The sequence below is a fragment of the Crocodylus siamensis genome, chromosome 1 (assembly GCF_052110815.1).
Source record: "Crocodylus siamensis isolate JL-2025a chromosome 1, ASM5211081v1, whole genome shotgun sequence".
In the NCBI taxonomy this organism is placed as follows: domain Eukaryota; kingdom Metazoa; phylum Chordata; order Crocodylia; family Crocodylidae; genus Crocodylus; species Crocodylus siamensis.
The window spans coordinates 81,924,160-81,939,472 of NC_143395.1; the positions used below are offsets into that span (position 1 = coordinate 81,924,160).

At 40.5% G+C, this 15,313-nt stretch overlaps 1 protein-coding gene across 1 annotated transcript in view; it reads left to right on the forward strand.

The window, feature by feature from the left end:
• GRIK2 (glutamate ionotropic receptor kainate type subunit 2) overlaps positions 1-15,313 on the forward strand; it is a 669,798-nt gene that overhangs the window by 209,055 nt on the left and 445,430 nt on the right. The window contains exons 3-4 of the mRNA XM_090037234.1: positions 84-251; positions 3,970-4,227. Coding sequence (XP_089893360.1) covers positions 84-251; positions 3,970-4,227 — 426 coding nt within the window. The remainder of the gene's footprint in view (positions 1-83; positions 252-3,969; positions 4,228-15,313) is intronic.

The window sequence follows — 15,313 nt, forward strand, 5'->3', positions numbered from 1 at the left end:
AATGATCATTTGAAAAGTGTGCTGCATGTTTTGGCTAACAGGCTTCCCTCTCTCTCTCTCCCTCCCTTTTTTCTCCTTACCAGGGGGTATTTTTGAATGTGTGGAATCTGGCCCAATGGGAGCTGAGGAATTAGCCTTCAGATTTGCTGTAAACACAATCAACAGAAACAGAACTCTACTGCCAAACACCACATTAACATATGACACCCAAAAGATAAATCTGTACGACAGTTTTGAAGCATCAAAAAAAGGTAACCTCTTGCATATTTTAAACTTTTATGTCAGCTAAACCTAACTTGGACCACACACCTGAAAAACTGCCATGGATAAAGCAGTATGGAATGATACTGTACAGGGTTATGGCATGCGCTGCTGACATCAGAAGACAATCTTTAAAGAATGTCCTTAAAGGCTCCAAAGCTAACAGCTCGAAAATTGTGTTGTGTCAGCACTGCTTCCACTGCCTTTATTCAGAGACTCCTTTTAGGTTTAAATATTTAAAATTTGAAATCAATTTTGCATGAAGTTCAAGATTAGTAGCTGTCCCTTGGTCTACTGGCTGCCCCTAACGCCACATGAAGTCAGGGTCAGTTGATAGCTCTTCGCTAGGGCTCATAGGACTGGGTCGTTTATGCTTTGCAAGTTACTCCATGCTGTCATCAAGGATATATTTCCACTGCAGTGACTGTACCTCATGTAAAAAAAAATTGCCAAGCTAGGTGAGCCTTGAGTTGCCACATCTGTGCTGATTAGCTGTACCTGAGTTGCTTGTTTAAAGTTAGCTTCGGTGTATCAACTGAGTTGCAGTTACTTTAGCACAGATGCACCTTAAAATCTTGCCCATCTTTTAAGGGGAATGGCTTTTAGGCTTTTCCTGAGCAGAGACTGTTTCATGACTGAAGTGAGAGTTCCTGTTTTGTAGACAGTCACAAAAAGTTGACACTGTTAATCAAACTTCAGCAGAGGCCACTGAGTAAATTGAAATAAGGGTTCCTAAGACAGAGGCAGCCCTTACTTGCTGCTTCCAACATCCGTCGAATTTAGAGATAGGTCTGAACAGGATCTCTTGAGTTAGGCTGTTCAGAATCTCGATCTGAATGTTGTGACAGCCTATCATTATATAACTAAATCCTCCTCCTATGTGTTTACCTGGGCTCAAATTTAGTTCTAAGCATTTAAGTATTTTTTAAAGTCCCTATTCAGCAAAGCCTTTAAGATCATTCAGGTTGGGTTTACAGTAATGAAGCATATACATTTGGGGCTGGATAGCAAAATCTAGGCTGCTAATATTTCTTTTAATCCTCTTTTAGAAACTGCACACAAAAATCAGAAAAATAAAAGATTCATTGCTGCTTCAAAATGTATATACACATAGCATACTTTTAACAAATAAAAGGGAAATTAAGGGAAATTCACTATATTGATTAAAGCTTTGGCTTAAAATACTAAGCAATTGACTTTGAGGAGGCTTATTATCTTTTATGAAAGGCTGAAGGGCTTGGCCTTTTTCACTTGTGTGCTCCAATCACCTGTTTTGCCATATGCATTACTTAATAAAGGTGTTAATGATTGCTGAATGTAAAAAAGAACATACTGCCCTATTTTGTACAAGTAATAGTAGCATGAATTTGCTGCAGTGACTTGTTTAACAGCCTTTTAAAAATATACTATGGCAGTGCAGGGGCATAAAGGGGAGAAAAATACTCCCTGAGCAGAGCCACATTAGATGGCTCTTCTGGGTACTGCTCCTTCCCAGTCCTCAGAGAATGGTTTAGTAGTGGGGTAGAATCCATCCACTGTGCACTGTTTGGTGCAATATATTTGGGGCTGGATAGCAGAATACATGTTTTCTCCGTCTCCTTAGGGAACAAAGACAGTACAAGGATGGAAGTTTAATTTTCCCAGCTCTTATTTATTTTTCTGCAGCACTACAAGTTTGTTTCTTTAAATCAAGCTAAGCCTAAATGTATATTTTATCTCTGTTAGTCTTACTCTGCAATTCATTAGACAAAAGAGCTTTGTGAGCATTAAAATAGCTGCATATGAGTAATCACTAGATGTTTTGGGGTATATGCATATTTCCCATATGTAGCTGAAGATGAGATGCTGCCCCTTTCAGTTGTAGCTAATTATATCAAAATCCGTGTATAATCTCTTAGAGTTCATGGCTTCATGAATTCAAAGTATTTTCACGTATTTGACAATTGTTTTTGTGCTGAAAGGATTTTTGGTCAGGAATCAAAGTCTAAAGGTTAACATAAAATGGTGCATTTACTATTGTGGCTACAAAATATGGTTTTAACAAGTAGGTTAAGGCACTTGCTTAGTTAATGGGGTTCATGATTATGTCCATTACTGAGCAGGCAGGCATTGCATAGAAAATACAGTCTGTTTAGACCTCCTCATCCTGCATACTTCTGGAGTTGAATACAGATGAGCAAGTAATGAGTTTTTAAAGATACCACACAAAAGAACAACCTCAAGACAAGATCACAACTTCCCCAAATGTTTTTTGAATGAAGGGTAATTTCCCTTAACATTTTAGGGGTGGGGGATGGTACGGCCTCTTATAGAACAGTGTTATATAAAATCATGTGTGAAATCGTCATATTTTCAAATTGCAGAAGCTGGGGAGGGGAAGAATTGGGTGGGGGGGGGAAGCCCATTGAAAAACCATCTGGTAGTTATCACTGTTGTTAGAGATCCCATCTACTGACATTTGCGTAAAGCTTAAGGATTACACTCAGAAAGGGCAATATTTGCATAAATGTTTTTATTAAAATATAGTTGCTTAGGCTTTTGATGTGTCATAGAGACACATACAGGTGGTATCTTATGCCTTTGAGAACCCCAGGTTTTAGTCACTGGTGCTCTGTATGAATACAGGTACATTCCTGCATAATTCTCAAACTCAGTAGGAGATATCTAATAGTCATAACGTCACATTTTAAGCAAGTTAAACTTCTCCAGGGAATCTTTGATTCTGAATTGGTGGAAAGAGTGCCATAACGATATCTGCATACAGCTATATACATAGATATACATAGAGAGAAATAGATATCGTTATGGCACTCTTTCCACCATATATATGTGTGTATGTTCATTTTATTATTTATAGATATAGAGACAGAGATAGAGATATAAGTCTGAGAGAGATGCTCAGAGAAAGCTCTCTAACTTTATAATACTAATTTGTAAGAGGGAGGGAGGGGAAAAACCCTCAAATTTTAACTTGTGACATTTTGATGCATGGCCATACAGAGAATATTTTTAAATACTTTGTCAGTATGTGTGTAACAGTGCATATTGACTTCATTTTTTAAAGTTCAAAATATAATCTCCTCTGGGGGAAAACATTTAACCCCTGCATTCTTGCCAGTCAAGATATCCTTTTGGAGTTTATAAAACCACATGTTGAGATCGTCATAAGCCACCATCTGCACTTAATGTTACATTGTTCTGCTGGGATGAAATCCATTTAAGCCTGTGGAAATGTTGAGTTCTTTGGTTCTTAATGTAAATAGAGTGGATGGATTGGGGAAGAAATTCACATAGAAAACATTCTGGTTAAGGGTTCGGTCCCATATGTTCAGTCTCCGGAGTCAAGATTTTTTCACTGAGATTTGCAAACAGAGGTATTGGAACAGAGTCTTTGCAACTTGTATGCATTAATGGGAGCTTTTACTAAATGTACTTATACGCTATGTTAAATTGCAGTGGAAACTGAAAGAATTATTTTACAACAATTATTAATTTAAAGTGAAAGTCTTCAAGCCAAGTGTTAGACCTGAATAGGACAGGAACTCCTTCGGGAAAATTGTTTGTATATGTTTGAATTTACTTATTTTTCTTTTCTTTTTTTTAATTAAATTTCATGGAGTTCCTTTTAATTAATGTGAATAGTACAATACCTTCTGGCACATTGCCTTCTCTCCTCTCACCATTGACAGAATTCTGTCTCCTCTTCAGCCTGTGATCAGCTGTCCCTTGGGGTGGCAGCCATCTTTGGACCTTCCCATAGCTCCTCAGCAAATGCTGTGCAATCCATCTGCAATGCGCTTGGTGTACCACATATACAGACTCGCTGGAAACATCAGGTGTCAGACAACAAAGACTCCTTCTATGTTAGCCTCTACCCAGATTTCTCTTCACTCAGTCGCGCTATCCTTGACCTGGTGCAGTTTTTCAAGTGGAAAACCGTCACTGTTGTGTATGATGACAGCACTGGTAAGTCAAATCAACTGGATTGTGTACACGTGTATTTGTGTGTGTGCATGTACATATGTGTTTTCTAATTATTCTAAATTTTTAGTTTAAATGATCTTCAATACACATAACTGAAAGATGGGTAATTCTATGAGCAAAATGCTGCATAATATGCAATTATTATATATGGTTGGTGTAACAGGTGGCCTTCTCGGGGCCGATTTTCCTGTGGCCTGCCCACCTGTTTCTGGGCTAACCGCCTGCCTTCTCATCTGCCATACCTTGTTGTTAATTAATTAATTAATGTTAATTAAGTGTGAAGCTGCCCATTTCTTGCCTGATGCCAGGGGGCGCTATCTGCAGCTCCGTTCCTCCCCTACACCACAGCCCAAGCCTCATAGATGGCATCCAGCTGTTGCCAATATCACCAGCCTCATACTGGGCCCCAGAATCCTGCTATTTGAACCCCACCTGGATCCCTCCATTCAGGAGGCCTATGCTGTCTTCATTCCAGACTGCATAGCTCCCTGAGCTGCTTCCCCCTTATGAGTGTGGTCCCCCCAGGACCTTTGGCTCTATTGGCCCTAGCCCACTTCCAGGCCAGTCGGAACCCTGGCCCTCAGCTCTGGGTGTCCCGTGTGGTGGGCCCCTGGCCCTTCAACCCTTCCAGTCCTGGCCTCAGCATGGACCAGTTGGGGGATGTCAAGACAGGTTTGAGTCTATGGCTCCACTCTCTCGCTGGGGTCCACCTTCCAGACCCTACAAAGGGGTAACCCACCTGGTTGTGGGAGCTGGTATTAAGGTGCCCTGACCTACCTTTCACCGGAGTGGTAACTAGCCTGGCATTTCCTGGGGGCTCCCGCACCACTGAGAGCCCAACCAGGCCACCCAATCCCAGCAGGGTGCAATTTTAGGTCATACCCAGGACCAGGAGCCTCCTGACCATCCTCTACAGCTCCTGCCCTTACCTTCAGATGATACCAGCAGCCCTGCAGCCAGGCAATGTTGTTGTCTGGCCTTCCAGCAGAAAAATTCCCTGTTTATATGGGCAGCCCTAAATCCAAAATGGCTGCCCTCATCAAGCACTGTCTTCTGTGTTGCTGTCTTCAGGCCCTTAAAGTGGCAGGCACAAACAGTGTCCTGCCTCAGCTGGTTTTTTTTAATTGAAAGAAAGAAGGAAAGGGAAAAGGCAGGGATCCTAAAAATAGAAGGCAATGGGAAAGGGGTGATGGTATGCCTTGCAAGTGTGTACCAGTTGATTTTTGACCTTGCTCCCTGGTGTTAGCTAGATGGGAAACAAGGCAAAAAGGTTTCTTGCTTTCATCTATTTTCACTTCTGCTTAGGACTGTTGAAACCTGCAGTCTAAGATTTGCAAAGGGATTTGCAAAATTAATTCTGCGATTTGGCTCTTAGGAGTTGAAAGCAAATTAACCTTGAAGACTTCCTCTGTAGACTAAAATTTGATAAAATTAAACATTTATCTTCCAAGGAGGATTCTTGATATTCCATATCATTCTAGCCCCCCACATCTGTTCTGCCCTGTCAAGGACCATCATGCTTCAAATAAGCCCTGAACCCTTCCTTCTTATTTGACGTCTCTTCTAGCAAGTGCAAGGTCAAAACAAGGACTTAATGAGAGGAAGAGATGACTGTTGGGAAAGAGGCAGGGAAGCCAACTGGAACAAATTAAGTAAGGAAGCTTCAGGGATGCTGACTCCATCCCAGTTTTGCTGAATGGCCACTAAGGGTGAAGCTCTTTGAGCAACATGAACCTCAAGATTATATTTTAGCTAAATGGGCCAGGGATTTTTGGAAAATGTTTTTGTGTAACTTGGCCTCTAGCTGAAACTTACAAGTCCAAAGACAGATGAAAGCTAATTTTTTAAAAAGGAGGAAACATATCAGTGATCAATATTGCATTAAGAGGTGGATGCAATCCCAATGGAGGCCTGGTGTCCTTGCAACAGTACAAATATATAGTTTCTACATATATCTTCAGCTGATAAGACATACCAAGAAGTGTAGCATAAAAATGGTGTGGAGGTGAGCATGAGTGATAACAGTGATAGGAATAGCCTAGCTATGAACAGAATTAGCAGTGCTTAGATACAAATAAAGAATAAATGTTTGCTGGCATATATTATTTACTAGGAGTTCAACCTAGTCATTTATCAGGAGTAATGTTTCATAAACAAAAGATGATCAAACTTATCTTCATGCTTAGCAGTATAAGCTGTAGAGATGGGTATGGAATGATGTTCCTGTTCCACAATTTTTTTTATTTCAAAATGTTCCTGTCCAGACAGGGACAAAGGTCACAAATTTTTTCAAAATATAGTAAAAATGAAAATGAATCAGTGATTTGTTTCAAGTAATTGGAAATGTTTTATTTGAATAATTCTGAAATTAGTTCATTTAATTTTTATTGATTTACAATTTGTTTAATATAATTGGCTTACAGTAAATTAATTTATAATGGGAGAATGAATTCCTCCCTTTAAAAATATTCATTTTTTGCATACTCAAAACTTATTTTTTCAAATTGATACTCATGTTAAATAATCTATCCAAACATACTTTCACATGAAAAGTTTGTTTTAACGTATCTTTTTCCTGATGAGAGATGTTGTGTATCTGGGTGGAGGGGAGAAGGGGAGGACAAGAGGGGGGTTTGTTTGTTCATTTTGCTTTTTGAATTTTTTGATACCAGTGTAAAAATATTTGCATAGTGTTCATGTAGACCGGAGATTTTAGGTTGAAGGGGTATCTCTTGAACTTGTTGTATACCGTCTATATAAACATAGACATAGTATTTTGATTACACACCTGCAAAAGAGTGTGTGTATAAAGATAACAGTTAATATGATACAAATACCTTTTGTTGTTGGTTAGTTCTCCTCAGAAATAACCATGAACAAGAAGCTCATTGCTCTACGTTTGTAAAGTTGCTATAGCATTCTTTTTTTGGTTCCTTATTAATTTATTTAAAATATTTATCAATTTCTAAAGTCGCCTTGAATTTTCACCTTTTGAAACTGCCAGCGCCAGCTGAGAATTTGCAATCCCAGCTGAAGCATCTTGAAAGATGGTCTCTCTAGATGGGGGTTGGAGGGAGGGTGACACTATTTTAAAAAATAAACTTTCAATCTTTTCATGGTCTTGTCTGTAAATAAATTTAAAGTCTACTTCTTAAAAACTGCCAGCATCTCTTTGTTGAGAGCAGCTCCCTCGGATACTTCAAATGCTTCAAAGGCAGGACACGCTGCTGGGAAGTCCACAGCATTGCCTGCCTTTGAAGTACATATGGGAGCAACTCTTAGCTGTGAGAAACTGTCAATCTTAAAAAACCTAGACTTTAAATCTTGTTACTGCTGGCCTGAAAACTGATTTTAAAAACGCTTTTTGAAGAAGACAGTTACTCTGGTCTGAGAAGAGGTCCAGGCCCCTTATGGATACTTCTTATGTGAAAAATTCCATGGTTGAAGGCTTGGGCTGAAACCAAAAGAGTTTCATCTAATGCTAAAAGACTGAATCTAATAGGGATCCCAGAGGCTTAATTTCAAAGCCACTGAAATGAATGAGAACAATAAATAAGGCAAAAATTGTTTGTTTTTGTATGCACATCTTGGCTTTCTAACCAGGGCCATAGAGAACCTAACTATGGGATCAGTGTATATTTTCCTCTGCTATCCCTTCTCCTCTCACTCTAAGAGCTATTTAGGATCGATGGCAATATTAGTTGCTCAGGTTCATGATTTAGTTCCTTGATAATGGATTTCTCTTTCCAAATGAATATTTCCAAAATGGACATCTATTCAATGGTAACAATATGCTCCAGAAATTATGTGGTATTCTTTTCTTCCTTCTTAAAAATGATCATTTTTAAAAGATGTATTTACTTTGTGTAGTCATTATTTCTGTAAGTACCTAAGTATTGCTGGCAATGTGGAATTGTATTTAGAGGGAAAAAGTGAAGGGTAGTTTGAAAGTGTATACTGATTTATACTATAACAGATATCTGGATATTTTAAAGTATACATCTCCAAATAAAACCATGAGTCTGTGCATACTGGGGAAATGAAGATATATTAAACCCCCCCCCCCCAAACAAATAGGGTCTCATTTTTGATGCAGCATTCAGGATGTTTGTTCATTAAATATTCTCAGTTATAGGTGACAGGTGCTGGTTCAGGTGATGTTTTCTTTCTGAACAAGCTGGATCGAGTTCAATCTTGCTATGGTAGAAGTGCATAAGACTCCCACTGAGAAAGTGGAACGTGACATGGGTCACTGTTTGGAGCCAGAGAGGCTAACTGAATCAGAGATGGATGAGCTTTCATGAGCATCAGATGCAAAGCGCACACACACACACACACACGCACACACACACACGCACACACACATCTATACTAGCCAATTGCCCATCAAGAATATTTTGGGGGGGGAACGGAGCAGCGCCACCAAACGCCCTGTGCTGCCACCATTCTGTCTCTGGTCCTGTGGGGCTTCCCCAGCTGCATCCGCTCTGGCCCCTCTGTCTCTGCTGTCGTAGTGGCATCATTCCCCCACTCTGGCCCTTCAGGCCCTGCTGTCATGGTGGTACTGCTGTCTGTGCAGAGCACTCTGAGTGGTTGTTTCAGTAAGCATTGTGATTGGCTGCCGAGACAACAAATCAGAGTGGGGAAAAGTGTTATGGACAGACAGACAGACTAAGGCTTGTATAATATTAGAATATTTCTAGGTCTTTTACTGAATACAGAAGACAATCTCATAAATGGATAATGCAATGAAGGCTGGAGTATTGAAAAATTTTAAACATTTCAGTCTTCACAAGGAAGGTCAGCTACCAGATTATGTGTGTACAGTATGAAGCAAGGATAGGGGAGGAGATAAGCAGTCTATAGCAGTGAAAGAACAATTTCAGGTATTTTTAGAGAAGCTAAATGTTTTCAACTCAGCAGGGCCAGGTGAGATGCATCCTAGAATACTGAAGGAATTGGCTGAGATAATTTCAGAGCCTTTAGCTGTTATCTCTGAGTGCTTGTGGAAGTTGTATGAGCTCCCAGATGACTGGAAGAAGGGGAAACAATTGTACCAATCTTTAAGAAAGAGAAGAAGGATCTAAGTAATTATAGACCAAGCAGTCTGACCTTAGTACCTGGAAAAGTTACAGATCAAGCCATCAGGTAATCTCTAATCACCTGGAGGAGACCAAAGCGGTCAGGAACAGTCAGCATGGATTCAGTAAGAGAAAATCATACCTGACTAAACAACTTGGTATCAAGTGTGATTTTTCAGTGTCCCAGTATTTTTAATATTTACATTCATGATTTGGAGGAAGGGACTGAGTGAATGCTTAGCAAATTTGCAGATGGCACTCTGGAGTTGAAGATACTGGATAATAGAGTTTGAATTCAGAATGACCTTGATAACCTAAAAAGAAGATCTGAAATTCATCAGTGAAATGGGAATTCAGTGGTCACATCTACATGAGCAGTGGACTGTGCAGTTGTTACTGTGCAGTCATTTTGTACTTGCATACTTGTTACTGTTTTCAGACACTACTGTACAGTAGCAAGGAGCACAGAACAATTGCATGAACAAAAATTGGAACAGAACAATTGCATGAACAAATATTGACTGGAGAATTGATTGTCAGTACTGCAGAAAGGGACCTGGGGTTTACAGTGGGCTATAAGCTGAATATGAGACAACAGTGTGCTCTTGTTGCAAAAATGGCTAATAGCATACTTGGTTGTTTCAATAGGAATGTCACTTGCATGTAAAGGTAAGTGATTCTCTTTCTTTATTCAGCACTGGGCACTGCATTTCAAGATTGATGTGGACAAATTAGTGTTTACTAGAGAGCAGAAAAATGATTAGAGGTCTAGAAACATGACTTATGAGAAAAGGCTGAGAGAACTAGATTATTTATTTTGGGGAAGAGAAGACTGATAGCAGTCTTCCAATAATTGAAGGATAGTTAAAAAGGGGAAGGACATACACTATTCTCTGTGGCCACAGGGAACAGGATAAAGAACAATGGTCTTAAATTGCAGGTAGGAAAATTTAGGCTGGCTGTTAGGAAGAACTTCACTATGCAGGTGATGCAGCAGTAGAGACTTCTCAGATATGTGAATCTTCATTATTGGAAATTTTTAAGAGGGATTTGGACAAACTCTTGACTCAGATGGTTTAGACAGGGATGATTCTGCCATGAGCAGGGGATTAGACTAAATAACCTTCTGAGGTCCCTTCCAACCCAAATTTTATGTTTCTACTGTATATTTATACAGTTCTGGGAAGAAGATTGTGAGCTACAGATAAAGGCAAAAACCAAACAAATAAAAAACACCACCCCCCGTCCCCATATTCTTTTTCAGTCTAGTTTGGTGGAGGAGGAATTCATTCCTTACATCTAGTCTGGTGACCTGCCAGGAAATATTGGAATAATTTTTCTTTTAGCTAGAGAAGACAATAGGGAGTGAGGACAAGCACAAACTTTAAGTAGGTAAAGATTGTCCTGAAAAAGGCTGGTGAATTGCTCTATCTGCCTGCCGAGTGTAGCACAAAAAATATATTTGTCCGTACCAAAGTAGATATAGGTTAGATTTTCCAAAAGCTTTTGAATTATAAGAAGAATTGAGCACTGAAACAAGTTGTGTTGGGAAGTGGTAGAATCCCTATCACTGCACTTTTAAAGAGGTTATACAAATATCTATCAGGAGGGACAGCTAGATGGCTAATATGGAGACATTTGTATATCCTCCCTATACAAATACAAATACAAGGCCATAACGACAGAGTGATTCTTAAGGTTAGCCACTTCCAATCCCCTTCTGAAAAATCCTTACTGGGCATGTCTACACAAGATGCTTTACTGAGCAGTGGACTAATTGACTGCGCAGTAAAGAATCACCATCTGTACATGCGCAGTATCTACTGAACAGTAAATTAGTCTATGCACATTTGGTTAGTAATTGGAATAGCGCATACGTAGACAGCTGACAGAAAGCAAATTGCTTTCAGAAAGCATGGGGGTGGGGGAGCTGTCCCCTGCCCCAGGCAGCCTACTTCCCAGTGCTTCAGGCAGATCAACAGAGGACAAAGCCTGGGGCAGGGGACTGTTTCCCAGCCCGGTATCCCAATCTTCTGACTGGGGGCAGGGTTGGGAAGCAGGCAGCTGCCTGGGGCAGGGGACTGTTTCCCAGCCCCTGCCCTGATCTGCCAGTTGGAGTGTGGGGCTGGAAGGCAGCTGCCTTGGAGGTGGGAAAGCTCCCCCTGTCCCCTAGAAGCCAGGCCTGACCCTGCTAGCCTAAGGCTGGTACATGGGAAAGCCTGGAGCTCCTCCTGGCTGCTCTGGGAGGGAAGGGCAGGGCAGGGCAGGGCAGGGCAGGGCAGGGCAGGAGTAGCCCTGCACTGAACTGCTCCTGTTGGGAGCAAATTTGCTACCAACAGGTGCATGTGTAGACGTGGTACTGAGGAATGCTTACTGTACCTTATTTCACTGAGCACTTAGCTTAAAACACATTAATAGCATGTGTAGACACACCCACTTATGAATCATATTTATTCCCATTTTGTGCTTTCCTCATATGGTGGATATGTGTTTAATGCAGGAATACATTTTTTCTGCACCTGACATTGAAACTCTTCTATCACTAAGGTCCAGCCCATGCCCAGGAATACAGTGGCAACTGTGTTTCAGTTAACCTACATCAAATAGCTTCTAGACCATGGAGACAAATTTACTTATATTATTCCTGTCCCTTCCCAAGACTGTGTTCTTTGGAAGATATGTCAACAATTGTAGCTGCCATTTAAAATATTTCAGTCAGTGGCTAAAACCTAGAAGGAGGAAGTTCATTTCTATTCCATGGGTGGGGAAAGGGCTATTAAGACAGTGAAGCTAGGTATGGCCCATGAAGTTCCTATATCAATAGAAGGAACTGAAGACCCTTTTCCCTCTACCAACCAGGTCTGTTGTTGCAGAGCTGTTTAGCATGAGTGCTAGCAATGGACACTGCTACTTTTCATGCCAGTGAAGACCCCAGGGATTTTCTATACTAATCAGATCTTGTGTATTAGAACGTAAATGTTAGACCTGTATTTAGTGATGCTGATTGATAGTATGGAGTGGGGGCCATCCTTTTTGGCAGGTTTACCACAAGGTTAGCCGAGCATCCTCCACTGAGTATCACCCTGATTCCCTTTCCCTGCCCAAACTGCTATCCTGCTTTCTGCTCCCTGAGTAATCTGTTGGTCTGCTTTTAGCTCTCTATCCTATCTGGTCCCTGATCCCTCCCTGGTCTGCTGCATGCCACACACAGAGATTGTCTGTACCACTTGTAAAATGTGGTTGACCATACTGCATACTGCAGGTTGACCATCTCCCATGTAATGGTAGGATGAAGGAAAGCAATTCTTGGTTATTCATTTTAAATATGTGCACATTTCATAATGATAGTATTAGCAGGCTGAAAAAGTACAAAAATACTTGTAAAGATTTGCTTCATTATTACAGAGAAGCACAATTTCTAAATAGTATTTTATGTTGCCAGAGTTGTGTGGAATAAGCAGTAGGAAAGTTTGGAGGAGAAAATCCTCTCTGAAGGAAGAAACAGTATTGGGTATCTCTGTATTTCTTTGTCTAACTGGACTTCTATTTGATTGTAGATAAGCCCTGCTTCCCTCTGTTTCCTTTGTAGACTTTCTTTGATGTTCCTTGATGTATCCCATCTGTTGAACTGATAAAAACTCACAAAATTATTTAGCTTTTCTGCTACTTGTTTAAAGACCTGGATAATCATACCTTATCGTACTTATCAGAATGGAACTTATATATAATTCAGTAAGAGCACAGCATAAAATGGCTAGCAGGATATGAACCCTAAACATTTTTATTTTTAGTAATTTATGTTCCTTTCATATCTGTAATTTATTTGATTTTAATTAATCCCCTTTCAGGCTGATAGATTTGTTGTAGCCTGTTGGATTTAAGAAAGAAGGGGGAAAATGGTAAGCATTATCACCAGCTCCCTGGAGTTCTAATTGTTCCATAGGGTGACCCAGGGCCTCAAAATTCAACCATATGAGCTAATCTTCTCTAAGCTGGAGAAAACAAATCGGGCCTATCAGAGACAGAACTTAATGGGAACCAGCATTTTGAGGCAGGAAATCAAACATAACCCTTTGTGGGTATTGCATATGAAACTATCCTGATTCCTGATTTGCATAAGCCATTAGTTTCTGGCACCTTTCAATTACATAGTGCAATGGCAACTAATGGTTTATGCAAATCAAGTTGATATAAGCAGGATCTGGTTTTTTTTTTCATCTCCTAATTAGCATTTGTTGTGGTCTTGGGTGAATGAATTTAAGCACCATAAAATCTGTTGCATCTCTGAACTGTAGCCAAAACAAAAGATGGAAAGGAATCGACTTAAGAAATTAAACAGTTTCTGTTGCTTTTTAGACTCCTGTAATGTGTGACTTGTTTTAGATTTTTATATCATATGATGTATAATTTTGTTGATAATTTTAATTATTTTTTAGTTTTAATTAGGGTTTTTCATTTGGGAAATGTGTGAGGTCATATTAGATATTTCATATTATTTTATCTAAAAGGGCAAAATGCTGTTTTGTTTCTATGATAATAATAAAATAAAACCACTTGCATTTTCAGCAGTAACTTTTTATGCAGGGTAATTTAGTACCCTGAGAAACCTGGGGAAGCATTTGCCACTAAAAATTAAAAGATCAATAAGGTTAATATGGTTCATTACTTATTGGAAGTGTAACCTAAGTGAACTCTGTCTCTTTAAAGGAAATAAACATTATAAGCTTTTTGGGGGAGATGAGAAGAGGAGTTTAGGCACACAGAAAACAAGTATTTTAGATAGGAGAGGGGGAGAGTCTTGCTGGCTCAGGAGGTATTGCTCAAACTGTTTCCCACACTTTAAAATGGGTTATCTAGGGTATTTAGAAAGTCTGTTCTAATGAAAGTAATCTGCTTTTAGTTTAAATAAAAAGTCTGAAACAGAAAACAAATATGGAGTTGAGTATTGCACTTCTGACAACTGAAGCAATTGTAATGTGTGTCCCTAGGCTCTAGAACTTAGGTTTTCAACCTTTTCTTAGTAAATGTACCCCCAGTGGCCAGTCATTTTTAGTAAACGGACCCCTGGTGGCCAGGGAGGGGAGGGAGTGGTGCATGGCAGGGCCCTGAGCAGGGGGTGGAAGCAGGGGTGGGAGGATGGTGGTGTGCAGCTGGATGCAGAGCTGGGGTACACTTACTAAAAAAGGAGTGGAGTGGTGGCAGCGCAGGGTGGTAGAAAGTGGTGGTACTGAGTGGTGGGAAGTTCTTCCCTGCCATGTCCAGCCAGCCAGGTGGCATCTAAACAGCCTGCAGAAGGGCATCTCTGCCCTCACTCACTCCTGGCCTTGCTCCTGGGAGGTGGCAGCGCTCCATTCCTGCCCACCCACATGTACCTCCTGGGGCCCTCCCAAATACCCCCAGGGGCATGCGTACCCCTGGTTGACAACTGCTGCTCTAGAAGACCTGACTCTATCACTTATGTGGATTTTAAACTAGTATAACTCATTTGACTTTACTGGAGTTGCTGTTGGTCACACCATGATTTAAATGTTGAGTGACACCATGATTAAGTGGGGGTTTTTGTTTTTGTTTTTAAACATAAACTTGTACTGGGTGACAGGGAGATGAGAATCACTCCCCTATGTCTGAAAAGTCTTGGTTTTGGTTCCTATTTTAATACAAGCTAATTTACAGCAAGAGTAAAAAATGAGAAACTGTGCCCTGAGAGCCCCTTTACACAAGCAAACAAAGGTGCAATGGGGTCTAATGCACAATCCACACAATCATGCCTCCTACCATGCCACATATGCATGTAGGGTGACCACCTTTTCAAAAACAAAGGTGGGACACTTGCCAGCCCAGTCCACCTCCTGTGTGGGCGGCACAGTTGGAGCAGAGCTGAACAGAGCCTGTGGGTAGCAGGAATGCACACAGTGGTGGGGAGCCAGCCCTCCTGTTGTCCCCAGACAAGCTGGCCATGGCTCCATCTCACTCGCCCAGCTGGACCC